This window comes from Agelaius phoeniceus, chromosome 11 (assembly GCF_051311805.1).
Source record: "Agelaius phoeniceus isolate bAgePho1 chromosome 11, bAgePho1.hap1, whole genome shotgun sequence".
NCBI lineage: Eukaryota > Metazoa > Chordata > Aves > Passeriformes > Icteridae > Agelaius > Agelaius phoeniceus.
Window position 1 is genome coordinate 21,436,759 of NC_135275.1, and position 26,502 is coordinate 21,463,260.

The 26,502-nt window shown below is 45.8% G+C and overlaps 1 protein-coding gene across 4 annotated transcripts in view; it reads left to right on the plus strand.

Annotated features, from left to right (window-relative positions):
- LOC129124881 (contactin-4) overlaps positions 1-26,502 on the plus strand; it is a 274,201-nt gene that overhangs the window by 200,277 nt on the left and 47,422 nt on the right. For all 4 annotated transcript variants that reach the window (XM_077184664.1, XM_077184663.1, XM_077184665.1 and 1 more), the window contains 6 exons: positions 19-222; positions 4,335-4,437; positions 5,765-5,949; positions 16,426-16,562; positions 18,349-18,478; positions 22,164-22,314. In XM_077184664.1, the coding sequence (XP_077040779.1) occupies positions 19-222; positions 4,335-4,437; positions 5,765-5,949; positions 16,426-16,562; positions 18,349-18,478; positions 22,164-22,314 (910 nt within the window). The remainder of the gene's footprint in view (positions 1-18; positions 223-4,334; positions 4,438-5,764; positions 5,950-16,425; positions 16,563-18,348; positions 18,479-22,163; positions 22,315-26,502) is intronic.

A 26,502-nucleotide genomic window follows, 5' to 3' on the forward strand; every position in this document is an offset into this window, starting at 1 on the left:
TGTCCCTTGTGCTTGCAGAGCTGACCTACGCCTGGATCTTCAACGAGTACCCCACCTTTGTGCACCAGGACAACCGGCGCTTCGTGTCGCAGGAGACCGGGAACCTCTACATCGCCAAGGTGGAGACCTCGGACGTGGGCAACTACACCTGCGTGGTGACCAACACCGTGACCAACAGCAAGGTCCTGGGGCCACCCACGCCCCTCGTGCTCAGGAACGACGGTAGGACCCTCCCCAGCTGCCCTGGGGGGCTTTGCTGGATTTTCGTGGCTGGGTGTCGCCCAGAAAGTAAAAATTGGCTGAAATGTTTCTGTTGGAGTGTCTTGGTTTTTTGGAGACAGGTGTCTGCTAAGGAAGGCAGGAGCCTCCCCTGAAATGGAAAATGTAAACCCCCTCCCTCTCAATTGCTATAAATTTTAAATTAAGGGGCTCCCAGGCAAAAATATGGGAGCACAAATAACAGCTCTTTAATAGGGAAGAAAATAAAAAGATAAAATAAACAATGCAGTAAACCAAACCAACAGTGACAGAGTCAGAACCCAGCCTGACACCCTGTGGGTCAGGGTGCTGGCAGCAGAACCATTGGAATTGTGGCTCAGCCCTCCTGCAGTGCCAGGGCTGGTTCTGCTGGAGCAGGGATCCTGGAGAAAGGTGCAGTCTCTGCCTCTGAAGATCCAGGGGAAGAAGAGGCAGCTGCTGTTCCTCTGGGAAATGCAGTGCAGAATCTGTGCTGGTGTTCCAGAATCTCCAGATTATATCCAGGTGGGAATGCTTGGCTGGTGTTCCAGAATCTCCAGATTATATCGAGGTAGGAATGTTTGAAATCTCAGATTATATCCAGGTAGGAATGTTTGAAATATCAGATCATATCCAGGTAGGAATGTTTGAAATCCCCAGATTATATCCAGGTAGGAATGTTTGAAATCTCCAGATTATATCCAGGTAGGAATGCTTGGCTCCTCCCCCTGGGCTCACATCTCCCAATGGGATGCTGTAGTTCTTATCAGCCATGCAGGGACATTCCATAGCTGTTATCAGCAGGTGTCTCCCTGGAGGGAGGAGTGGTTGTGGAAGAGATAAGGAAAGCTGCCCACTGAACAGAAGACAGCTGCCATACAGCAATCTGCTTGGCAATCCAGGACATGGAGTAAGGGGTTTTTCCCCCTCTCATGGTTTTTCAGTGAGGTAGAGTCTGCTAGACACACTGCTAGTCACACTGCTAGAGTGACTCTCAGAGTCAGGCAGTAATTACAAAAGAAAAACCCAGTGGGAGTTGGCCAAAGACAGGAAACAAAATAGATTTTAGAGTCTGGACATAGCAGTTTTTCTCATTTTATGCAGCCCCAAAGTGAACAAAGGCACTTTGTTTTTTCGGTAACTGTTAGCTCAGCCTGTGTTTCCCAGCAGAATTAGTGCTATTATTAGTGGTCTGTGGAATAATACAAAAAGGGGGAGAAGAAAGCAAAAGAGGATTTCTAAATTTATACAGACAATTGATCTGTATCGTCATCATTTTGGAGCAGATAAGAAAAATACATTTGCATGTTAATTTCCAATTAAAATTAATTAAAATGTCTCTGTTTAAAGGCTAACAGTTGGGACATTTGTTCCAGGAATAGAAATGCAATGTTAGCAACTTCTCCTGGAAGAAGATCCACTGTCACCTTGTGGGATTTGACAAAAATTCCTTGCTTGGAAAACGCAGGCTCCTTGCTGCAGCCTCCTGCCTGTCAGGTTGACAGAATCCCTGTGGATGGAGTGGGAAATGCTGCTGGTGATGAGGAATTGTCCCAGCTGGATTGGGAGGGGTGGAGGTGCTGCTTCTCCAGCTCTGCTCCATGTCTGCCCTCCCTTTCAGGGAATTCTGTGTTCTCATAAACACAGCACAGCAAATCTGTCCCTCTGGGCCCACAGTGAGCATGGCATGGATGGCACAGTGCAATGGTTAAATTTGCCTCAAGCTGACAATTGCAGTGCTGATATAATCTTTTTTTAATATTCCAATAATAGGATTTTTTTTTTTTTTTTGCAAACCCTATTGGAAGATGTGGAGAAGGACTTGGTACAAGGGTGTGCAGTGGTAAAACAAGGGGAAATGGCTTTAAACTGATGGGGAAGGAATTGTTGCTGGGACCATCCAGGTGTTGAGAGCTGCTGCTTTCCTATTTCTCTTTAAAATGTGGGATTTGCCATGCCAGGATTGAAACAGTAACAGTAGGAAAGGACCAAAATAGTCCTGGAATAAAATTGCCATCAGCAGCAGCTGTATGGGCCAATTAAACTGTAACATTTCACAGGTGTTGTCAGGAAATGCATATCAAACCCTCAGACAAATCAGCCTCCTCCTGAATTCCTGGGACTTTCAGCCCAAAAAAAAATGTTTTTAAGCTTTAAATTGGAATAAAGACACAAAAGCCTCTGAAATGCCATCACATGGAGCATCTGATGTGCCCTGACACCGGGACTGCTCTCCAAGCCACCAACCCAGGCTCTGCTTTAGTCCTTTATTTCCTCCTCCATCCCCGCCACCTGCACAGCTAAGTCAGATGTTCAATCACCCAGCAACAGCAGGAAAAATGAGGATTTTCTGCATGGAAATGGTCTTGGATTCAGGATGGAGATGTCTCAACTGCTCTGATGTTGCTGCTATAAAGAGCAGACAGCAGGACTCACTTCATACCCTGTATAAATGTATGGAGATAGGCAGGGTGTCATTGCAGCAGGAGCCTTGTGGTTTTTCCAGGTACAAATCTTGATTTTTCCAGGTGCAAATCCTGATTTTTCAGTGGTTGGAGTTCTCTGTGAGGCTGGGAGAGGCTGCAGGGCTCAGGTGGCTGTAGTTGGTGTCCCACAGCCCCAGGGAAACATTCCCACCCCACTGGGGTTTTATCCTCCTGGAATTTCAGCTCTCCAGGCCCAGCCCAAGGCAAAGAAATGGGAATAAATAAAAAGCGAGTGAAGAGAAGGGGGAAAAGATCTCCAAAAGTTCTATCAGCTGCTGCTTTGGAGACCACGGCGCATTTCTTGGCTTGATTGAAGCTCACCCAGCAAATATTCAGCGGAGATTTTGGAGAAATTTAGGCAAGATTGCAAAGATTTGGCAGGTCTCAGTTGGGAAAACAGGATTTTGAGCTTTTGGAGGCCGCAGTGTTAACATGCAGAGGGCTAATGAGTGACATGCCACATAATTCTTGTTTGTATGGTTTGTAAATGCTGGAATGTCACCAGGGAATCCCAGATTTCCTGTTTCATGTGCTGGGCAGGGCAGGAATATGGGGAGAATATCCATATTTTTAATAAATGCATTCAATTTTGACAACTGAGGCTGTGCAGCAGCTACTTTGTTGAACATTTATTTGCAGTTGGAAATATTTATTTGAATTTGTGTTGGAAGATGACATAACCTGCTCTTGCATGAGAACAGGTCAGCAAGCAGAGGTGGACGTGGCGTCAGCCTCACACTCAGCATTTCCAGCTCCATCACTGGAAAACTAAAGGAAAAAAACAGGATTTTCTTGCATCCAGTGTGAAAAGCAAGAGCAGTCAGCAATCACAGGCCAACCTCAGCAGCTCTGGCGTGCCCCAGTGTCACTGCAGGCTCAATTCTGTATTTTTGGGATTCTCCAGGGCTGACCCAGCTCCTCTCCTCCTTGGCCACCGTCCAGAAAGTGCTGCACTGTTGAGATTGGAACTGCAATCATCAATTAGCTGATAATCACTATTGGTGGAATTATATGTGCTGGGTTTAAGACAGTGCAGTGGCTGGAAATGGAGCCATTTGTCAGGGGTATAATGGTCTTTTTATGTGCACAAATTTTTAAACACAATTTCATAAAGAGGCTGCCACGCTCCGTGATTTACTGGGGCAGTAAAAAATAAAGAAATTACCCGAGGAGTAGAAGATCTCTGTGCATTGAAGTCCTGGAAGTTAATAGAAATATCTCTGTTAACTCCAGGGATTTTAAAACTTTTTTTCCTAATGGCTGTTTGTACCACGTTCCATTTCTAGAAGATGCTGAACCTCCCTGATTATTGCTCCCCTTATTTCACAAGTTACCTGCAAAAATCCTGCATATTCAAAAGCAAAAAGTAATAGAGCCACGAAGAGATTTTAGTCTTTGGCAGATGGTGTGGAGAGTTGGTTCAGCTTCTCCTCTGGCAGTAAATGGGAAAAGAGCCCACACTCCACGGCTGTTAGGAACAAGCCATGTTTAAAATGAATGGATTAATTGGGCAAGTAATGATGTATAGAACAGCTCTGCGCTAGCACGGGAACACTTGTGAATTTACTGCTGAAATTCAACCAAGCCTTAGCATCTCCTTTATGTTCCCAGGGGTGATGGGAGAGTATGAGCCCAAAATAGAAGTGCAGTTCCCAGAAACTGTTCCATCTGCGAAGGGAACCACGGTGAAACTGGAGTGCTTTGCCTTGGGCAAGTAAGTTTGGATCCGTTATTATTATTAATTATTATTCCTGCAGCTTCTCACGTTGGTGGGTTTGTGGGGTTTGCAGCAGTTCCTAATGACCCACTTCCCTCAGCAGGAGTTACTTGTGGCCAGTTTTCAAAACAGCCACAGGGCTTGGGGACTCTTGTTCCTGGAGTAAACACTGGCAACATTTCCAAAATGTGTGGACTGGCAGGAAAATCATCACAAAATGGATGGTTTGGGTTGGAAGGGACCTTGAATCCCATCCAGTGCCACTCCTGCTGTGGGCAGGGACACCTTCCATCAGCCCAGGCTGCTCCAAGCCCTGTCTTTTGGACACTTTTAGAGCAGCCACAGCTCCTCTGGGCAACCCCTGCCAGGGCCTCCCCACCTTAAAATGGATGTGTCTTTACAGCAGAACCCCAAATTCAGCTGGGTCAAAACAGCATTTTAATAATAAAACATCTCCTGCTTACACACCATGATAAACACATTTACATTTGTGTTCCACATAACCCACCCATAATAAAACCTGTTTATAAAATCTGTTAATATACACCAGATTGAATAATTGTGAGTGACGGCCATAATCATTTAAACTATTGCACTGTGTAGCCCCACCTCCCCTTTAATGGTTCAGGGAAGAATGTATGTATCAGATTAGCATAAAATCAATTATCAATTCACATTTACACTTATATTCCATGTAACCCACCCATAACAAAACCCCTGTGGACCCTGTGCCAGGCCCCTCACTGGGGTGTGGAGGATCAGGAATGGGACATCATGCCATGGTCAATATGAAGCCAAATTTATTATCCCAAAAAGGCTATATTTATAATAAGTTTTTACTGTCCACGTGTCTCTAGCTAATACATGACTGGCTAATCCTAGCTGTTCATGATTGGTTAGTCCTAGCTGTTCATGATTGGTTAATCCTAGCTGTTCACGATTGGCTAATCCTAGCTGTTCATGATTGGTTAATCCTAGCTGTTCAAAATAGAATGCTGATTGGATCTTCTGATTTTTCACCCGCCTTGCTGTGGTCGTCTAGCCCACCCATTGCTTCTCTTTTTTGTCACTTTCTCAAACTCGCTGACAAACTTGCTGAGTCTTGATAACTCTTCTTCTCGTATCTTTCTCAAGGATACACCGACCCCATTTCTGAATATGCCCATTATCCATTGTTTGTGAACGTGTCCATTGTCATTGTGCATCGGCTGAGTGCGGCCATTGCCTCACAAAAACTGCTCAACCTGCAAAAAATCCCCAACACCCCACTGTGAGCATGGCACTTCCTCTGGCAGCGTTACTGTCCTTTCTCTCCCTCCCTCAGCCCAGTGCCCACCATCAGCTGGAGGAGGGCGGATGGGAAGCAGCTGCCGCGGAAGGCGCGCAGGCACCGCTCCAGCGGGCTCCTGGAGATCCCCAACTTCCAGCAGGAGGACGCCGGGCTCTACGAGTGCGTGGCCGAAAATGTCAGGGGCAAGAACGTGGCCCGAGGACAGCTGACGTTTTATGGTGAGCAGGCTGCCCGCTTCCGGGGCTGTTTCGCTGCAGTCGGCGCAATCCGCAGCAAATATTTTGTGAGGGCGTAATCTTGCGGGGATATTTTTTGAAGCGACTTTCTTTTCCAATGGCACGTCTCGAGAAGGGTGTGATTTGAAATGAAACCTGGCTGAATGGTGCACGTTAATTGAGAATCAGAGCAGCTGGAACAAAAACACGTCCCCAAGAGGACATTGGCATGGAAACGTGCTTGGAACAGTCGCTTTTTCCTTCTCGTGGCTGGGGAGGGGCAAGGCGGGAAATCTGGGGGAGCATCCTCGTGTTACAGCTTGGGATTTGTGATGTAAGGGTCACCCTAGCTTTTGGGGATAAATGTTAATTGCTGATAACCAATTAAGAACAGCTTTCAAGAGGATCAGTGGTTGAAGAACAGGGGGAGTTGGGATTTAACAGTGCCAGGGCAGAGCCCTCTCCCCTCAAAGGCTTTCTGCTCCTGCTCTTCCCTCACTGCAATCCCAGCCCTTGAACCAGGCACGGGGAAATGCCAAATTTCAGCCTCCTAGGCCTGCTCTGTTAAATAGAAGATGCATTCATCCCTCTGATCCTGGTGCTCATCCCCAAGTTTCTGCTGGGAACAGCCCACAAAGCAAACAAAGTGTGGCTTTACCTGTGTAGAGGTGAGTGGGAGCTGCAGGGAGGGGATTTAGGGACACAGGGGGCTGGGTTTGGTACCAAGGTTCTGTTGGAGATGTTTTGGAGAGGAGAAGCTGCAGGTTCCACACCCAACGGATGTGCAGAGACCTCCACAGCATCCAAAATACCCTGGTTTTGTTGCTCCCCTGGTCCCATCCCGCGTTGTTCAGAGGAAATATGGACAAAAACTCAGAGTTTTCTCCCCCAAATGTTCCTGAGCTCCTGTCAGCAGGGAAGATTGGGTTGAACTCCAGAGATGAGGAGAATGGGTTTTGATTTATAATAATTTTGTCACAGAAAAAGAGTTTGGGAACCAACCCTTATGGCAAAACTGAATTGAATGTGATGGGTAATGTAAGCTTCTTTTAAAAAGGAGGGAAGTTTTCAAATTGGAAATATTTCTGAAAGACATTTCATTTAAAGCCACAACTTTGGGGGCTTCCATTTCAAATGAACATTTCTCCTTTTAAAACTGAGGGAAATACAAAATGCGAAAACATTAAAAAGAAGTGAAAGAGCAAGAACAAAGTGAAATCTTTCATGTTAAGGAAAGAGTCCGGAGTTGATTTGAACAGGTTTTAATTTTTTTAATTAGATGATTTAAAGATTCCTTTTTCTGTGCTGTGTTTTTCTCCTGATTTTTCCCCATGTGGAGAGTAAATTAAAAGACTCATCAGTTGTAGAGTTTTGCTGTACCCACAGCCAAAGCTGCCTTTCTTGGAAAGCAGTAAATGGAGCCTTTGGAACACTCCCACCATAGCATATATCGAGTTCTAATCTCATTACTGTAATGAATTTACTGCTCTGGATCCTACACAAAAGCTGCCACTGTGGCTCCTGCTGCTTTTCACCCCCATTGTGGCATTTCTGCAGAGAATCTCAAGGGTTTTTTGGGAAGAGGAGTGTCCTGCTGTCTGTCTGTCGTGCTGGGAACTCTTTCCATCCATCTCCTCCCTGGGACAGGAGGAATTCCCCAGGAGAGGTGGCAGACAGGCACCTCCCCTGCTGCAGGTTTTAAAGAGAATTCACTAAAATATCATCCTTGTTGTCTTGAGGATGGTGATTTTCCAGGGAACTAGTTGGGTTTTTTAGGGTAACTTGTGTTTTGCAGCCAGTACTGAAAATAGATCTCTTAAAAAAAAACAACTTGCATTCTGTGCTCTGGGCTCTGGAGTTTTGCATGGCAGCAAGATTTTTTTAAGGGAAAGTAACTTACTGTAAAATTTTATACAAATAGTTGGGAAAAATAACATAATTTTCTTTAATAATTAGGGGTTTTTTTTTAAAGCTGAGAAATGTTATTTCATTATTGAAATACAACTGCAATGCTGGCAGAGCTTTCAAGCTGCTTTTGGAAGGTCAGGGCTGGTGCCTGGAGAGGGAAATGCCCTGGAGGTGCAGAAAGGTGCAGGTTTGAATGGATTTGAGGAAGAAATTTTTTATCATCAGGGAGGTGAGACCCTGGCCCAGGTGCCCAGAGCAGCTGGGGCTGCCCTGGATCCCTGGCAGTGCCCAAGGCCAGGCTGGACACTGGGGCTGGGAGCACCTGGGACAGTGGGAGGTGTCCCTGCCATGGCAGGGGTGGCACTGGGGGGGATTTAAGGTCCTTGCAGCCCAAAGCATTGGGGGCTCAGGGTGCTCTGGGTTATCTGAGGCGCTGCCCACCTGCCCTGATGTGCTCTGCAGGTCACACTGGGGCTCCAACAGCTCCACTCCTTTCAACCCAGTCAGCAGCCTCTGTGCATGGCACAAAATAAGCCAAGAGAAGAAAAAGAAATTCAAATTTGCCTGCTCACCGTAGATAACCCAGTATTGTCAGCTTCCCTGTGTGCTGCTGGGAGTTGTCAGGGAGGGTTGACTTCTGCTGTGTTTCACTCTTGTATCAGAGTTTATTTTCTCCTCCCTTAGCATATCAGTGCCACTGAAGTTGTTTGGCAGGCTTGTTGCAGCAGAAAAGGTTAATTAAACGTGCAATATCCATTCTTGCTGCATTTCCTGTGCTCTGAGCCCCTGCACCAGGCTGTGTTTCACTGCTCTCCTCAAACACTTCTGCCAGGGCTGGGTCCCCCTTGACGGATCGACCTTCCCATGGAAACGTGGTCCTGTTAATGCAATTACACAGCTCCCTTCTGTTTCCCTGACTGATGGAGCTCTCAGTGGCACATTTCCCTGCTGGCTCTCTTGTTCCCCCTGTGTCCCAGCCTCAGGGTAATTCCTGCCAAAGGCTCCTGCTGGGGTTCTTGGGACGGACCAACTTGATCCTTGTGGGTTTCTTCCAACTCCGAATATTCCCTGATCCTGAACTATCAAATTAGACTGCACAGCCTCTTCTTTTCCACCTTTTAGCAGCCCTAAGTGCAGGTGTTGCCTTCCTGATCTGGCAGCTTGTTCCCTGTGCCAGCTGCATCCTGTGGCTGAGGCAGGAGAGGTCCCCAGTGGGACACAGGGTTCTCTTCTCCCAGTTTCTCCAGTTTCTCCCAGTTTCTTTAGATTCTCCAGTTTCTCCCAGGGCCCTCCCCACCCTCAGCTGTCTGTTTTGGGATGCACTCCCATTGACCTGATTGTATTTTTAATCTGGCTGCTCATAAATTTTACATTTGCTAACCCTCCGCAGGGCTAAGATTTATATCCTGAGCAAACAGCAATGCCAACAATTATTTTTTTTTTCCTGGCAGAAGTACAGTAAACAGATTACCTTAACCAGCTAATTTAAAAAGAAATTGCCTTTTTTGTTCATAAAGCCAGCATCAAGGAGATGCTTATTTATTATTGATGTTTAATTCATGGTGAGTTTAGATGCTGTTTCAGCCCGATCTTCTTTTGTTGATATTTCTGACCCCAAGGCTGCTCATCCCTGGGTTTGAGCTCCCTGGGCTCTGCTTCCCTGTGTTGACTCTGATGAGTCAATGCAACATCCTGAGATCCCCCTGCCCAACAAAATATTGCACCTGAATAACAGAAAATATCAGAAATAGCTTCTGGTTGAGGTGATGTGAATGTGAGGCTGGGAGTGACAGCCCAGGGGAGGGCTGAGGAGCTGCAACCCCACTGAGAACATTTGTTTGCTGGGATTTGGACACAAAATATGGGATTTTGCCCTGGCTTTCCAGTCAGATCCACACTGGGAAATATCCAAGCTCCAAAACAGCTCAGCTGGAGCCAGCACAGAGGGAGGTGCTGCCTCAGCATCACCTGCGTTGCTCCAGCATCTCCCGTCCTCTCCTGCTCTGGCAAGGCAAGGAAAGGAGGAAAAAATTGCAGCTCAAACGCTTTCCAAAAGTGTCAGCACAGCAGCATCTGCATTAGCAGACAGACAGACTTGTCTGTCACTAATTACAGTTCTGTGCAGCATTTTCTGAGATATTCAGCAAAACCCGTTCAGTTGGCTGGGCCCCTTTTCAGATTAAATCCTTCCCACTAGGAATTTGTGAGGCTCCTTAATTTTGCAGAGAAAAGAGCCCTCCTTTCATCAGTGGGCCTGTGTTTTATTTGGGCAAAAGCCACTTTGTGCCACCCTGTAAAATAGCCTCAGATGTAAATCAGATTATGCTCTTCATTGTGGCCAGAGTCTAAAAAGGAAATTTGCACAAGTGAACATCAGGCAGTTTTATGTCTGCTCAGTTTAGGTCCCAAATCACAAATAATTTGCTGAAAATTTGAATAAAGTGAGTTTCTGGACTGATAAAATAAAAGAAAATTCCTGTACATAGGGCAAGTGCACTATTATTGTACTATTACTATATTATTATGAACTATCTTTCACATCAGTCACTGGAAAATCCTGTTGCCACCTTTTACACAGGTAAGAGTTAGTACAGGGAGAAGTAACTCTGACTTTTGAATTCTTTGCTGCCCAAGGGAGGTCTTGCATCCAGAACACAGAACCCATTCCTGCACAGAATTGTTTCTCATCAGCTTCTCCAAGGGATTGCTGGAACCCTGCTTCCAGAAAAATCCAATTCTTGGAGATTAGGAAGAAGTCTCATGTTATTATCATTGTTGCTTGGAGAAACATCTCTGCAGCAGGAGAAGCAAAAATGCAAATAGGGTGAAACACAAACAGGAATGAAATGTGAAGGCTCCTCATGGAACACCCCACAGCTCCCTTGTACCCCTGAGCAGCTGCAGTTTAGTGTCAGGGTGGAAAATGAAAAAACCCATGAGCAGGGTCCCTGTGGTGTGCCTGTAACACCCAGAGCCCACAAAAACTGGGGAGAAAATCCTCCAATGGTGCAGAGCAGGGGTAAATGAGAGGAAGGGATGACTGAAGGGGTTTTATCAGCTGGGTTAACCCCTTTGTCGCAGACATCTTTCATGAAAAATCTTTTCTTAGGATTTTTCCTTGTGAGAAGCTGCAGTTTCAGCAACCAAAGTAAACAGTGGTTATCTGCTGCTGTGGAATGCAACAGGCAGACCTGTGATTGGTCTCCTGTGGGTGTTTGGATTTCTTGACCACTCAAGGCAGAGCTGGCTCTTGCTCTGTCTGAGACACAGATCTTTGTTATTTATTCTTTTCTATTCTTAGCTTAGCTAGCTTCTGAAGAAACTTACTCTTTTCTATTGCCTTTTAGTATAGTCTTAATGTAACATATATCATAAAATAATAAATCAAGCCTTCTGATCATAGAGTCAACATTCTCGTCTCTTCTTCATCCTGAAAACCCTTGTGACCACAGTCACACCCCTTCAGATTTTTCTCTGTTTCTTTTCCTCTGGTGTTTAATATTGTAGTGAACAGCAGAACTCCAGGCTGGGTCGGTAGGGTCAGTCTTGTAGAGTTTCCAAAGACTCACCCAAATGGAGATTTTGGTTTTTTCTAGGCGCAGCATTCCAGCAGATTGGTTTGGTGCAGGATTTGCTCACCTTGGAGTTGCACAGATTTCAAACAGTCCTTGAGGTCAGGAGGGAGGAAAGGAAGAGACAGGAGCAGTGGTAACTTGGGCTCTGCTTTCTGTGATCTTTGGGAAGGAAACAAATCAGGACTGAGGGGTTTGTGCTCAGGAGCTGTGTCCCCATTAGGGACAGGACCTTACACACTGGCTGCACTCTTTATTTCCAATTACTCATCTGCTTTTCCCATCTGGTTGTTTTGGTTTTTTTTTACTTCTTACACTTGGCTTTCTGCTCTTTAGACTGCTCTGATCCTGGGCTCAGTCTCAATCTCCTTAGAATAGAGATGGTAATGGACAAGTCATTCAGCCTTTCATCTGCCATTAATGATGAATTACACAGCCTGCACCAGGTCATCAGCTGCTAGAAATTGGCTTAGGAACACTGAAATCAATACACACCAGCTGAGAATTGGATTCTGGATATGTATTAGCACCTCATTTGCTTGAGTCTTTTTGGTTGTTTTGAACTCACAGATGATTGCAGAGTCCTACAGGTTGTTTTGTTTTTTGTTTTTTTTTTCTGGTTTATTTCTCATATTTCTCCTTTACTTCTGGGGGTTTGTTACTCATTTCTGAGGTGATGCATCATCACCTGCTACATCATTTCATTTTCAAATATCTTTTAGGACATGATTTCCAGTTCCTGCTTTTGCCTTTTAATTTATTACAGTGAAGGACAGACTGCCCCTGGACTATTTGTCTTAGAGAAGTAAGAATATATTTGGGCATATTTTCCTATTCACCTGGTTTTAACTGTCCCACTTTGTGTTGGTGAAGACTGAAAGGTGATCAAAGATAAACAGGGTTTTTTCTCACTATTTCCATCACTTTTTTTCAGGTCCCCTGAGTACAAACTCCAGAAATCTCCTAAGAGGGGGAGATTTTTCTTTAAAGCAGTCCTTATGTAAGAGTCGTGCTTATATCTCTAAGCTTTTTCTTTCACTTTATAGATTTAGCATATGAATTTTGCTTGCAACTCAGATGAATTCTTAATCAGCTTCCAGATTTTTCCTCCAGGATGTTTCCAAGGCCAGTACTATCTTAAGTACACCAAGCAGGACCAAAATATCTCCTGGAAAATAATTTCTCTTTGGTCAGCACTGCTGAAACGATCCAAAGGACTCTTTTCTAGACCAGTCACAAATTCAACCTTGTCATTATCTCGTTGCTATACCAGAAAATGTTGTGGAGAGGAGCCGGTTTCATCCCCTTATCTGAATTATTTTAATTATAATGCCCGAAATCTCGCGTTGTGTTACCTCACTCTGATCCCCAGTGGGCTCCTGTCAAATTCCATTAGGTTGTGGCCACTCTCCTTTGGTGGCTCACACAAATCTGCAGCCTGAGCCAACCCCTGAGTATTCCCCAAGATGAAGCCAGGAGCTTCCCTCTGCACTGAACTGTTGAGAGGAGAGCTTGACCTAATTAGAAAAACTCCCCAAGAGCAGCAGAGACCGAACTCCTGCTGAACAAACGGCGCAGAGCTTCTCGCTGAGATCATTTTCTGACCTGCGCTGCTCATTCTGGAGTTGCCTGCACCAAAAATGGCTTTGGAATTGGGAATTTTAACCAGTTCAAAGCACTGAAAGGAGTTGGGGTGGAGTGGGATGGAGGCTGGGGCTCGTGGGTGCTGCACCAAAGGGTGATGGGAATTTGGGGAATTTGGGGTGGCAGCTTCCAGCACTGCACGCTTCAGTCTCAGCACTCAGGGCAGGAGTTGGGATGAGCAAACCACAAACCACCCCAAAAAATGCCTTTTGGAGAGAATTTCCCTTATTTGGGGAAAATGATTATTACCCTTATTTAGGGAGTCTGTATGAAATGAGGATGAATTCTGAATTTTCTCAGAGCTTTTCACTGAGATGATTTTTTGACCTGTGCTGCTCGTTTTGGAGTTGTTGCACCATTTGGAATTTTAACCAGTTCAAAGCACTGGAGGGGGTCAGGGTGGTGTGGCTGTGGCTCGTGGGTGCTGCACCAAAGGGCAATGTGAATTTGGGGAATTTGGGGTGGCAGCTTCCAGCACTGCACATTTCAGTCTCAGCACTCAGGGCAGGAGTTGGGATGAACAACCTACAAACCACCCCAAAAAATGCCTTTTGGAGAGAATTTCCCTTATTTGGGGAAAATTTTATTATTATTTCTCTTATTTGGGAAAATGATTATTTCCCTTATTTGGGGAAAATGATTATTTCCCTTATTTGGGGAGTCTGTATGAAATGAGGATGAATTCTGAATTTTCTCAGAGCTTTTCACTGAGATGATTTTTTGACCTGTGCTGCTCGTTTTGGAGTTGTTGCACCATAAATGGCTTTGGAATTTGGAATTTTAACCAGTTCAAAGCACTGGAGGGGGTCAGGGTGGTGTGGATGTGACTCATGGGTGCTGCACCAAAGGGTGATGTGAATTTGGGGAATGTGAGGTGGCAGCTTCCAGCACTGCACATTTCAGTCTCAGCACTCAGGGCAGGAGTTGGGATGAACAAACCACCCCAAAAAATGCCTTTTGGAGAGGATTTCCCTTATTTGGGGAAAATTATTGTTTCCCTTATTTGGAGAAAATTGTTATTTCCCTTATTTGTTGAGTCCGTATGAAATGAGGATGAATTCTGAATTTTCTGTCCTCCTCTCCACGGGAGTTATCTTTATTTTTCCATAGCACACACTCAGGTTATAGAGCACAGCTTACCATTCATGGCTTTTCTTGATTTGCAGATTAATTCCAGTTGTTTTGTCTGGGTGGTTTTTGGTGTTTTTTTTAGTTTTGTTTTCATGTGGGAAATCTGTAAAACAGCACAGCAAAAATAAAAAAGGCAAATGGATGTGTGTGGGTTTTATAGAGCTCCTTTCATGGGATCATAAAATTCCCTTCAAAATGATGAGTTAGATGCTGTTAGAATAGTAAATATGTAAATTCATGAGTAATTTGCAAATGTCCTTGAGCCACTGAACCCGTTGCAATTGCTCAGCTCAATGGAATTGTTCAAGTTCTTACTCCAGATGACAGAACTGACTTTCATCCTCCTGCATTTAAAGGCTTTCCCTTTGCTCTCTCTTTAGATACAGACAATAAACAAGCTTAAAATATTACAGGGGCAGGAGGGGCAGCCAGAGAAATAAACACCACTCACTTCTCCTCTCCCTTCTGCATTGCCAGGATGCTCAGTTCACTTCTTTGTTTTTTGGAATTCCCTTGGAGGTCAGGGGCTGTGGGAAATTCTCCACCTCATCTCTGCTCTGTAGGCACATTCAGGGTGCCAGGGGTGGGGTTAAACACAACCTGAGTTCCCTAAATTTGGATTTCCAGCATCCCATCATCACAGGCATACCCCAATTTTGGGTATAATCACACCCATTTGCCATTTTGATGTGATATTTTTAAATTTATCCTTTCAAGCCCATCTTTGGGCCCCTGTTCCTATCCAAAGGAGATGTGTAAAGTTGTTACCTGGCTTTGAGAAATCTTGATTTTTTTCTTTTATCTGATTACACAGGGAAAAGTATTAATCAGGTTCTTGGAGACCTCTGCTGGTAATACCATCCTGCTAAGCTCTTATGTCAAAATAGGGCAAATGCCCATTAAAAAATCAGAACTCTATTGGGATTTTCTGAAAAGTATTATAGATATAATATATTAATGTACTATTACTGATAAGATCTTAAATAGATTGTATTGTGTATTGTAGATATATATGGACAAGTGGTAACTCTTAAGAAAGTCTGAGGTTTTGGGTGGTCTTCAAAACCATGTGGCAATTTTAGTGGAATTTAGTGGAAATCTGGCTAAACTCAAACTCTATTAAAAAAAAAAAAAAAGCCAACAAACTGATAAAATGATGTGAAACAGTTAAAAATACAATCTCACAAAACTGCCAGTGCTAGTTTTCACCAAACTCTACCAAAATGTGTCTGCAATATCTGCTTGTGGCCTTTCTAGGTTTATTCAGAGTCATTAATGCAATAATTGGGTCCAAAGATTTTTCCTTCCTGTGGCAATGGATGGAGATCTGGCCATAATCAAGACAGGACTGAGAGCCTGGACCTGAAGTAGTGCCTGTAACCATGCAGAGTTACTGGAATAACCTCAATTTCAATGCAGAACTAGTTCTAAATTACATGTTTTGAAGTCTGAATTTTAGGGCTTTGAAGCCCAAGTTATAGAGACCCTGAGGAGGGAAATGTCTCTGTTTGAAAGACCAGGTGTGTAGCTGCTGCTTTGTTTTTGCAGGATGAGCAGGGTTTCTGAAGCCACTCTTTTTCTTTAAGGGTTTTTACTACAAATAAAATAAAAGTAGCTTCTGATCTTGGCCTGTGCCACCTTCAGAAAGCAGCACTGGACTCAAGGAAGAGCAGTAGTCTTTAGCAGTTCTTACCATGCTTTTTGGGGGCTACCTAAAAACAGAGGCCAGACAGAATTAAGGGAATAAAAAGCTGTTCTATTTATTGAAGGGCTTCAGATACATTTTGGGCAGACAAAGACCCCCCAGGGGCTGCACCCAAAAATGGATGATGGGTCAGGGTTTTCACACTTTTAAAAGTGTGAAAGTTATAAGTTTACAAGTTTGGTCCATTTGCATTTTGGGGGTGAATCTGCCAATTCCAGCTTCAGGTAATGAAGTCATTGACCCCAGGTTTGCTCCCCCAACTCCCTTTTGTTCCCATCTCTGGGCCCTGAGGCAGTGAGGTGTCCTTGATTGCCAGGCCTGCAGAGGAATTGTTGTGTCTGCCCCAGATGGGGAAGCAGCAGCTCCCACTGAGTGTGGAGTTTAGAGTTCCACACAAATACATGAAAATTAAAGCTGAAATCCCAACGTTATCAAGTCCAATGCTCTGATGAGGGAAGAAGGGTCTGTTTGGCAGCACAGAGTGCTGCTCCCAGCCTCCCTTCCCTGCTTGCCTTGCAGCCCAGCCCAGCTGGACGCAGCAGATCCGCGACGTGCGCGCGGCCATCGAGGAGCGCGTGTCCTGGGAGTGCCGCGCCAGCGGCCGCCCCAAGCCCTCCTACCGCTGGCTCAAGGACGGGGAGCCCCTGCTGCCACAGGTAGGCACAGCTGGAACCCCCTGGGCGTGGGGCTGGGCGGGCTGGGGTGCTCTGCCAGCTCGCTGAGCTCTGGGTGCTTGAGTTGGGGTGGGGAGGACGGGGATGCTCCGGAATCGCGGAATGGTTTGGGTTGGAAGGGACCTTCAAGATCATCTCGTTCCACCCCCTGCTCCAAGCCTTGTCCAGCCTGGCCTTGGACACTGCCAGGGATCCAGGGGCAGCCACAGCTTCACCCTCAGCACCCAGGGCCTGCCCAGCCTCACAGAAAATCCCCCGTTCCTTCCCATGCCTGGTGGCACCTCCCTACTGCCTCCAGGGACAAGCAGGACACACCACAGCTCTACATTCAGAGCTTTCCCCAAAATAAAAGATGCATGATGCAGCCTAAGGATGGACAGAAGGAGGAATGGCTGAATGGGTTTGGAATGCATCACCAGAGAATGATCACCCTAAAGTAATTATTTTTATTTATGATGTTTAGGTGAACTCCAAGTGATAATGAAACCTTGGAGTTCTTGCTGGTGTTTAATGGTGTTCCCACCCCTCCTGCTGGGCTGTGTTCCTGTGCAGGAGGAGTGGAATTGCATCCCTCCCACCAGCATGTCTGCCCAGCCTCTCCTGGAGGGTCATCACCCAATCCATGATCCCACCTTGCCACCACAAACTCAGCCAGGTCACCAAAGCTTTGGTTTCACAGCAGCCAGCACTTTTTCCCCTTCACTTACTGTGAAAGAACATGGCAGCCCCAATTTGATCAAGCCCTGATAAAAATTGCACAAACATTAAATTTCTGCCCTAAGGCCGAGTAGAAAACCAATAGCTCTTTATTTTAGAATTTTTTTTTGTAAATGTCAAACTCCTAGGGAGGGAGGGAACACTTTGCTGTACTTATTAGAATTGATAACTCGAGCTCCATATCCTCAGGCTGACAAATGACAGCCTGGTCTTTCACTCCACACCAATTCTGGTTGCTTCACGCTGGTCACTGGCAGATGGGCTTGTTCCTAAATCACGTTAGTGGCTGATATGAAGTAAAGGATCATTAAATTATTAGCATTTACATTGTTTTCAGTAAACTGCAGAAGATTTTAAATGTTTCTGTCTGTGCTGGCTGAGATGGCAGCCAGTCTTAGCAGCCTGCATTGCCATATACACTCAAAATAGCCTCAAGCTGTGCCAGGGGAGGGTCAGGTTGGAAATCAGGAGGAATTTCTCCATGGAAAGGGTGAATTTCTCCATTGGAACTGCCCAGGGAGGTGTGGAGTCCCCATCCCTGAAGGTGTCCCAGAAACACCTGTATGTGCTACAGTTCAGTTGCTATGGTGGGTTTTGCTCAAAGGTTGGACACAGTAATCCTGGAGGTCTTTTCCAACCTCAATGGCTCTGTGATTCCATGGAAATACCATTGTTTGAAATGTTTCTGAGGATGGGCTTGGCTGTGATGTGCCACTGTGGAACAGAAGAGCATTTCTTGCCTCAAGCTTATCTCCTTGAAAGGGATATTAATCTAAATGCTTTGGGTATTAAATCAATGAGGGGTCAAGGGAAGGTCCTCCAATTGAAATTGCATTTACCAGCTCCTGTATTGGTTTCACCATTTAGTCTCTAGCCTGACATAAATTTGGCTGGCAGACAAATAAATCGCAGCATGCAGATTCCTCCCGTTACCGCTGCTTCCTTTGGTCCACCTTGCTACAAAACACAGCAGGACAGCCTCTGGGTGCACGTTCTGGGGAAGGCTTGCTCGTGTTCTCGTTGATTTTGGAGTTTGTTTTGCTGTCCCCAGGGCAGGGTGCAGCTGGAGCAGGGCTCTCTGACCATTGCCAACGTGAGTCTGTCGGATGCGGGGATGTACCAGTGCGTGGCGGAGAACAGGCACGGCGTCATCTTTGCCAGTGCAGAGCTCAGTGTCATAGGTGAGTGCACATCCCTGAGCGCTGCCAGCCTCCCAAAACCTCTGCCAGCCCTGCACAGGGGCTTCTGACAAGCTGCAGCAGAAGGGGGGTTTTGATGATTGGTTTCTGAAGCAGAAGGGCGTCTTTGGCGATTTGTTCCTAAGGAAGGTGTGAAATGCAAACTCGAGGCAGTGCAGAGCAGAGAACAGATGTTTTTACTTCATCCCACGTTCCTCCAGGAGCTGGCAGGTGTATTCCCTCTCCTGCTGGTTCAAGCTGTTTCTGGAGACACCTGAGCGTTGCCATTCAGAACATCCAGGTGCCCAGTCCTGGCTGCAGGGGTGACTCTGCTCAGGACACGGTGGCAAACCTCCTGTCTGAAGAGACCTTTCAGCAAACAAAGTTCCCCCTCCCAGAGAAAAGCATCTTCCACCCCACAGCTCTGTGCACAGCTGCTCTGCTGCTCCCAGATAAAAACAGGAGAAGCTCATGTGAATCTGAGTGGGGAAATAGCTGAGGGGAGGGAGCAGAGGTGACAGAGCCAGGATCTTCTCACAGGTGCCCGTGCCAGGACAGGAGGCAATGGCCACAAAAACCTGGAAATGCCACTTAAAATAAGAAAAACTTTATTTTGAGGTTGGTTGGACACTAGAACAACTTGTCCAGTGATGTTGTGGCATCCCTGTCCTTGGAGATGCTCAACATCCAACTGGCCACAGCCCTGGGCAGCCTCCTGTGGTTGAGCAGGGGTGGGGTGGGACCAGCCCAGGGGTCCCTGCCAGGCTGCAGCTCAATCCCAAACCATGCTCTTGGACGAGAGACAGCCCTGCTCAGCACAGGGATGGGTTTTCAAAGGGTTAAACACAATTCCTGATTACAAAATAACAGTTTCATTGCTCTCCAACCAAAAGTTCAGTAGCAGCATTCTCTGATTTATCCTAAAGAACAAAGCATGAGGTTTTTTCCAGCTGTGGGACTTTCAATTGTTGGTCATTTTTTATCATCAGTGATAGATTCAAAAAAAATTCATTTGAAGGATTGTGTGTGTTGCTGTTGGAGAAAGGTACGATAATGCTCAATAAATTAGACTTCACAATGCTGAGATTTATTGGACATGAAAGAAATCGAAATAAACCCACTGATGTGCTTTTCTTGTCTATTTAAAACCTGGTAAAAATGGACCTTTGGGAAGGAGGAAGATGTTTTCAGAGGAGAGAGGTTTAATCCTTTTTGCTGGGGACTCCCAGGTTGTCCCTGTGCCCAGCAGCTCCTTGTGTCCACACAAAAAAACAAATTTTGGAGGGTCTGGTCTGAGAAACCTGGCAAGGAATATTTATTTGGACAACTTCTCACTTGGGTTCTGCAGCTCTGCTTCTGTCTGTCACAGGAAAAGCACCCAAATGGTGTCCTGCAGATAAATTCCTGTGCATCTGTGATTTAACTTGGCACATTTTGAAAGGAAAGCAGCAGGTTTGCCTTTTCACTGGAGTTTCAAAGCAGGGCAACATTCTGAGCCCTCCCTGGGAAATTTTAGCTTTTAACTAGATCTGAGTGTTAAAATGGTTGTTTTAAAAGGTCCTGAAGTTAAGCACTTGCTACTGGTGGTGTTTAATCACCTGAAGAGAGACTTACACCAAAGTTAAGTGAAAGAGAGAAATGGAAAATTACAGACCCAGCTTTTCTCAGAGTGATTCTTCTCAATTATTGTTGCCAATTATCCTGCCTGGAGTCTTTAAATAAAAGCAGAATCCAGTGGTGCTGGACAATGTAAAAGACTGAGATGAAGTTGTCTTACAGAATTTTCAGGCTAAATGTTTAAAAAACAAATTGGAAAAATGAAATGTGGGCCTAGAGTGGGGAAGAAAGGTCATTAAAAACCCTGCTTGACAAACAAAAGGTGTGAATAAATTAAATGCATTACTCCTGAAGTGGCACAGGGAAGTTGTGGCCGTGCTGAGAAATGAGCCCAGAGTTTCTAAATGTCAAATGATGACGTTTTGAACGTCACAGAATAAAACCACAGTGAGCAACTCCTGTGTCCCACACAGGAGCAAGAAAATGCAGCAAATGACTCACAGAAAACCAGCCTGAACTGTTTATTACAGAGATGGGAGTAACAGGATTATTCATAAAAAATCATTTTGCTTATAAATTTGGGACAATCATCTGAGAAATTAGTGTCAGAAGTGATGATATATTAATAATGATATAAATAATAATGCATTTGGTTCTGAGTGCATTGGTGGGAAGTGTCCTTAGGATGTCTCCTTCAATTCTGGAGTGTTTTCCAAAGCCAGTGCTGGTTTCAGGGCTCTTTTATAGCATTTAATATCATACCTGTGTTTCTGAGTGCCAGAATTAAGTCCCTGCCTGTGATTAGACAGGGAAAACAAAAAACTCTGGTGCAGGAACTTGGAGCACTGTTGGATCATAAAGCCCATCCCATTTTCAGTGTGGGATTGTGCTTTATTCACAATCAATTGATGGGAATAAAGCATAATTTGGCAGCAGGAGCAATAGCCAAAAGAATTGGGGCAGATGAGGTGCCCTGAGAAAAGGAAATTTGTGGGGTTTTGTCTCCCAGCTGCCGCGGGTGAGCTTTGGATCCTGTCTTGGGGCATTGAGGTGATGCAGAGCAGGGAGATCTCAGCTCTGATCTCCCAGGGGCAGCAAAAAGGGAGCCAAGGACAGGGCAGAGAGAGCTGGGGCACCCAGGGATGGAGCAGGAGGGATCCAAGGAGCCAGCAGGGAGGATGGAGAGAGCAGACATTGCTCCAACTGAAAGCTGAGCTCCCATCAGCAAGAATTGTTCCTAAAGCCCTTCAGCTGCCTCACCTTCTGCTCTGAGCTCTCTACATGAAAAAAATGAATGGTCCTGTTGGATATCAATGAAACCCTTGGCTGTCTTGGGGGATTTCAGTGCCAGAGCTGCCTCAGAGCCCAGCAAAGGGATCATTAAAAAGCCTTTGGGGCAGGAATCAGAAGCCAAGGCATCTCCTTGTTCCCCAGGCTGCAGGGCTTTGGGGGTCAGCTCAGTGGATATCTGAGTGTTTGCCACAAAACACAGGAGTGTGCCCTGGGGGCAGGAAAAGATGATTCCTTGTGCCCTGGGGGCAGGAAAGGATGATTCCTTGTGCCCTTGGGGCAGGAAATGATGATTCCTCGTGCCCTGGAGCCAACAACTCTTGCCTTGTCTTGCTTGGCTCAGGATCTGGCTGTGTCAGTGTCTCCCGCCTTTATAGAATTTAAATAAATAACCCAGTTCATGCAATAATTATGAATAGGAAGCATAAGTGTCAGCCTTTCTGGAAATATTAACATTTCTGATGAATTAGATGGGTTCTGTGTTTGTGAGAACTTCCCTGCCTGAGAAAAGGATGATCCTGACACAGAAAAAGGGAATAATTTATCCTCGTCATGCACAAGGTTCCTGGGGGTGCTGTCCCAGTGAGATGTGCATGGTGGGGTTACTGGTTTCTCAGGTTTTTAGCTGAACACACGTTTTTAAACAAATCAGTATTTTTTGCAGTTAAAGAAGCGCTCAGGTGTCTTTTTACCCCATCCAGACTTCACTAGTTCATAAAGTCCAACCATTTAGGAATTGCAAATTGAGGAACAACCCTGGAATGTTGTGAAGTTCGAATGAGTCTGGTTTTGGTTTTTCCCGAGGGAATTCTGATCTGGTTTGTGTTGGTTTTGCTTTCAGCCATCGGGCCAGACTTTTCCAAAACGCTGCTGAAGAAGTTAACTCTTGTTAAAGTGGGTGGTGAAGTCATCATTGAGTGCAAGCCCAAAGCCTCCCCCAGACCTACTTATTCTTGGAAGAAAGGAAAAGACATCCTAAGAGAAAATGAGAGGTAATGTCTTAAAGTAACCATTTCTTTCATTAACTAACCCAGGGACTTGCAGCAATCAAAGCTAAATTTGTCATTAATAGCTTTGCAAAATTGACTTGCAAATACATGAGGAAACAGCCTGTGTTCAATCCCAAGGAGCTGGGGGTGAGATACCTATTCCCATGGTGCCCATCCCATCTCTGTCTGCTATTAAATCATCCCTGCCAAGAAGCTGATAAAAATGCACTCAAAAAAAACCAAATATTTTGCCTCTGCAGTGCTCTAAATATTCATTGTTTTAAAAAAAACCTAGATTCCCAGATGCTCTGCTCTGACACTCACTGGGCTGTGTCTCCTGAGCTGCTGAATCCTCACCACTGCCTTTATTCACCTGCAGCCTGGACCTGGAGACTGTGAAATGCACAATTAGGGAATGGCATTGTCATTGTTGGCATTGTTGTCTGCCTTCATGAGCAGGAGGGGCCAAGGGCCTGAGCTCTGCCTAATCCTGCTGTATTCCTGTTTTCTGAACCCTGCTGTATTCCTGTTTTCTGAACCCTGCTGTATTCCTGTTTTCTGAATCCTGCTGTATTCCTGTTTTCTGAACCCTGCTGTATTCCTGCTTTCTGAACCCTGCTGTATTCCTGTTTTCTGAATCCTGCTGTATTCCTGCTTTCTGAACCCTGCTGTATTCCTGTTTTCTGAATCCTGCTGTATTCCTGCTTTCTGTGCTTGCTGAAATGTCATCTCCTCCCCACTGTCCCTGGGGACAGAGCAGTGCCTGGAGTCCAGCCCCACTATCTCCCTACACCCCCAGTTGTGTGTGGATTTCAGACAAGAACTTTCTTGGCTGTTGGGAAAGAATCTGTTGGAATCCAGGAAGCAAGATGCCAGGAAAAGCTGCTGCTGCAATCTCTTCTTCTAGGACAGGGCACAGAACTTTTAGACAGGCATGGGAGAAGAAACTCCAATGAAATCTCTGCTTAAAGTGGTGTTAAAGGGTCCTGTGAGTGCCAGAGAGGCACCTGAGCATCTGGATCCTTCCCCAGCTGCAGGCTGATCCCGTGGAGGTTCATCAATATCGAGGATCCTTCCAGTTCCAGGTGGAGTTGAAGGCAGCACGGTGCCAGTGCTTGCTCTGAATGCTGATGCTCAGCCTGGTGCCTGCCTTGGCCATCCCTTCACAGTTTCCCCTGGGCCTTCTGTGGCTTTCCAGCTGGTGTGTGGTGTTCAGTTCCTTGCTGGAGACATTCTCTGTGGGTTTTGCTGCTGGGACTCCAGCTCTGGAGGCTCCTGCTGTCCAGGAGGCAAAACAGAGAGGGTTCTTCAATGTTTGCCCCAGAGCAGAGACTACCAGGGTGGGAAAAAAAAAGAAAGAAAAAAAGAGCTTTATGGGTTTAGGTTTGACTTTCCTCTCTGGAGGCTGAGGTAGTGTGTGCTGCACCTCTAATGAATGCCATGGCCTCAGGGCATCTCTCACTGGTGGTTGAGAGCTGTGCAATTGTGTTATTAGGAATTCTGCCCTGGGGTACAATTATATTATTGCAGTCATTAAAGGCACTTCATCTCCATAATAATGGAAATCCTGCCTCGGAGGCCTGACTGAGTCAAAATGATGTTGGGGGCCTGACTCCAGAAGGTAAATTTTATATAGGAGCTAGCACAGGTGTAGATGCATAGGGTCTGCTTCCCCTGCCGCTCTTCCCTCTTCTCTCAGGTCTTGTTTTGGGCCTAGGCAAAGGGGTTTTTATTTTTCATGCCATAGTGGCAACAATTCTATTTATTATTCCTCCCAGAGTGAGATAGGAACATTTCCCAGAGGTGAAGCTGTAGCACTGTGTGGCTCAAGAGCAGATTCACATTTCTGTGTTCCCCCACAGCTTCCCACTTCTCCCTTTTCCTTGGCTCCCCAACAGCAAAAAGAGTGCAGAAAAAGCAAGAAAACTTTTATTTAAAATATGTACACAAGAGTTTTAATTCCTAATGTTCTCCTAGAGCTATTGGAAGTCATATTTACCCTGCCACCAGACACGTGCTCAGGCTGGGAGAGAAAAATAATTGTACTTTTAAGCCCCAAAACAAATTCTCCTCTCATTCTTCTTCATGTAAAGCCCCTACATCATTAAAGCTGTTTCTTTTCCAGAAATGTACAGTGCCTGCATTGTTTATACAGTTTAATTGCAAGGAAAGAAATGCATAAAAAAACAAATTATGTTCTGTGCTGGTAGCAAAGAATATGAAAGTGTCCAATTAAACAACCATTCCCTGTGAGTTGTGTAGTAGCAACATCTGTTATCTTAATTAAACAAGTTTCTGTACAGAGGGACCCTCTTGGTGCACTTTGTTGGAGCAGGATCTGACCCAGGTACCCCAGGCACGCTCAGGATCCTCATGGAAACCCTCCCAGCTGCTCCCATTGTCTGGCAGTGCTGACGAGCCCTGGGATGTGTGAGCTTGCACAGCCACGGTGCTTACAGCAGGAACATTGTTCTTTTTTGGAGCTGAAAGCCAACAAAGGCACAGGAAAGCAGCACGTGGTGCCATTTTCCCAGTGAGCTCAGCCATGGAAGTGTTTGGAGTGTAGGGAGTGCCTGGATAACTCACAGTGGGGACAGAGAACTGTCACAGACACATTGTATGAAAAATCCTTTCCTTAGGATCTTTGCTCCTGAGAAGCTGAGAGGCCTCAGGAACAAAATGTAAACAGTAATTATCTGCTGCTGTGGAATGCAACAGGTGCATCTGGGATTGGGCTCATGTGGTTGTTTCTAATTAATGGCCAATCACAGCCCAGCTGGCTCGGACTCTCTGGTCAGTCACAAGATTTTATCATCATTCTTTCTGTTCCTTGCTAGCCTTCTGATGAAATCCTTTCTTCTATTCTTTTAGTATAGTTATAATATATCATTTTCTTTTAATATAATATGTATCATAAAATAACAAATCAGCCTTCTGAAACATGGAGTCAAGATTCTCATCTCTTCCCTCATCCTGGGACCCCTGCAAACACCACCACAGAGAACTGCACCCCCAGACAGCTGCTGTGATTTGTCACCCAAACTGGCTGCTCTGCTCCAAGATTTCAGTAATTTGGGTCCAGATTTTCCCAGGTATTTCACTGTTCTCTCCACCACAGCCTGGAGTCAGGACAGTCCAGGAGGATAATTCGGTTTGCAGAGCTGTGAATCCCCGAAAGGTTTGGTTTGGAAGAGACCTTAAAACTCACCCTGGTGTGGATGCCATGGGCAGGGACACCTGGGTGCTCCAAGCCCCATCCAACCTGGCCTTGGACATTTCCAGGGATGTGGCAGCCACAGCTGGTGTCCTGCACAGGAGGTGAGGGCTGGAGACTGGGAGGGGGCAGCAGGAATGGGACAGGGAGCAGCAGGAATGGGACAGGGAGCAGCAGCAATGTTCACCCTGCCCTCAGTGAACACCCAACCAGAGCTAGGAAGGAAGGAAGTGGCGGAAGGAAGGAAGTGGCGGAAGGAAGTGGCGGAAGGAAGGAAGTGGCGGAAGGAAGTGGCGGAAGGAAGTGGCGGAAGGAAGTGGCGGAAGGAAGGAAGGAAGGAAGGAAGGAAGGAAGGACGGACAGGAAGGAAGGACGGACAGGAAGGAAGGAAGGACGGACAGGAAGGAAGGAAGGACGGACAGGAAGGAAGGACGGACAACAGGCAGCTGGAGCTGGAAACCTCTTGGATATGTTAATTCACACCTGTGCCTCCAGGCTCATTAATTTGTTTGTAAAGAAGAAGATCATCCAATGCAGCTGCTTTGGAGAGGAGCTGAGGGGACACCGAGCTGCCCCCTCCTTAGTCCCCTGGAGCCATTGGGAGCCACCAGGCAAAGCTGAAGCAGTGAATCCCTTCTCCAGGAGCTGGAGTGATTCTGGCCAAGGAAAAGCAGAAAACTCTCACCTGATTTCAGTAAGTCTGGTCTCCCTGAAAGAGTTCAGCCGTGGTTTTCTCCAGAGTTCGCATCCTCAGGGCCTCCTCACAAAGGTTGTCCAGTTATGGACCCCCTCCTATAGATATGATTTTATAACAGGAATTTTAATGTATCCATGTTGATGCTGCATCATTCTGAGGAGGAAAAATGGCAAAATTGAACAAGAAAAGCTTCTCTCCCAAGCTTCTCTCCCATTCTTCCAGCATGTCTTGAGTACAAGAAGTTGTATGAATTCCAGTTTTATATTTGTTGCCTCAAACT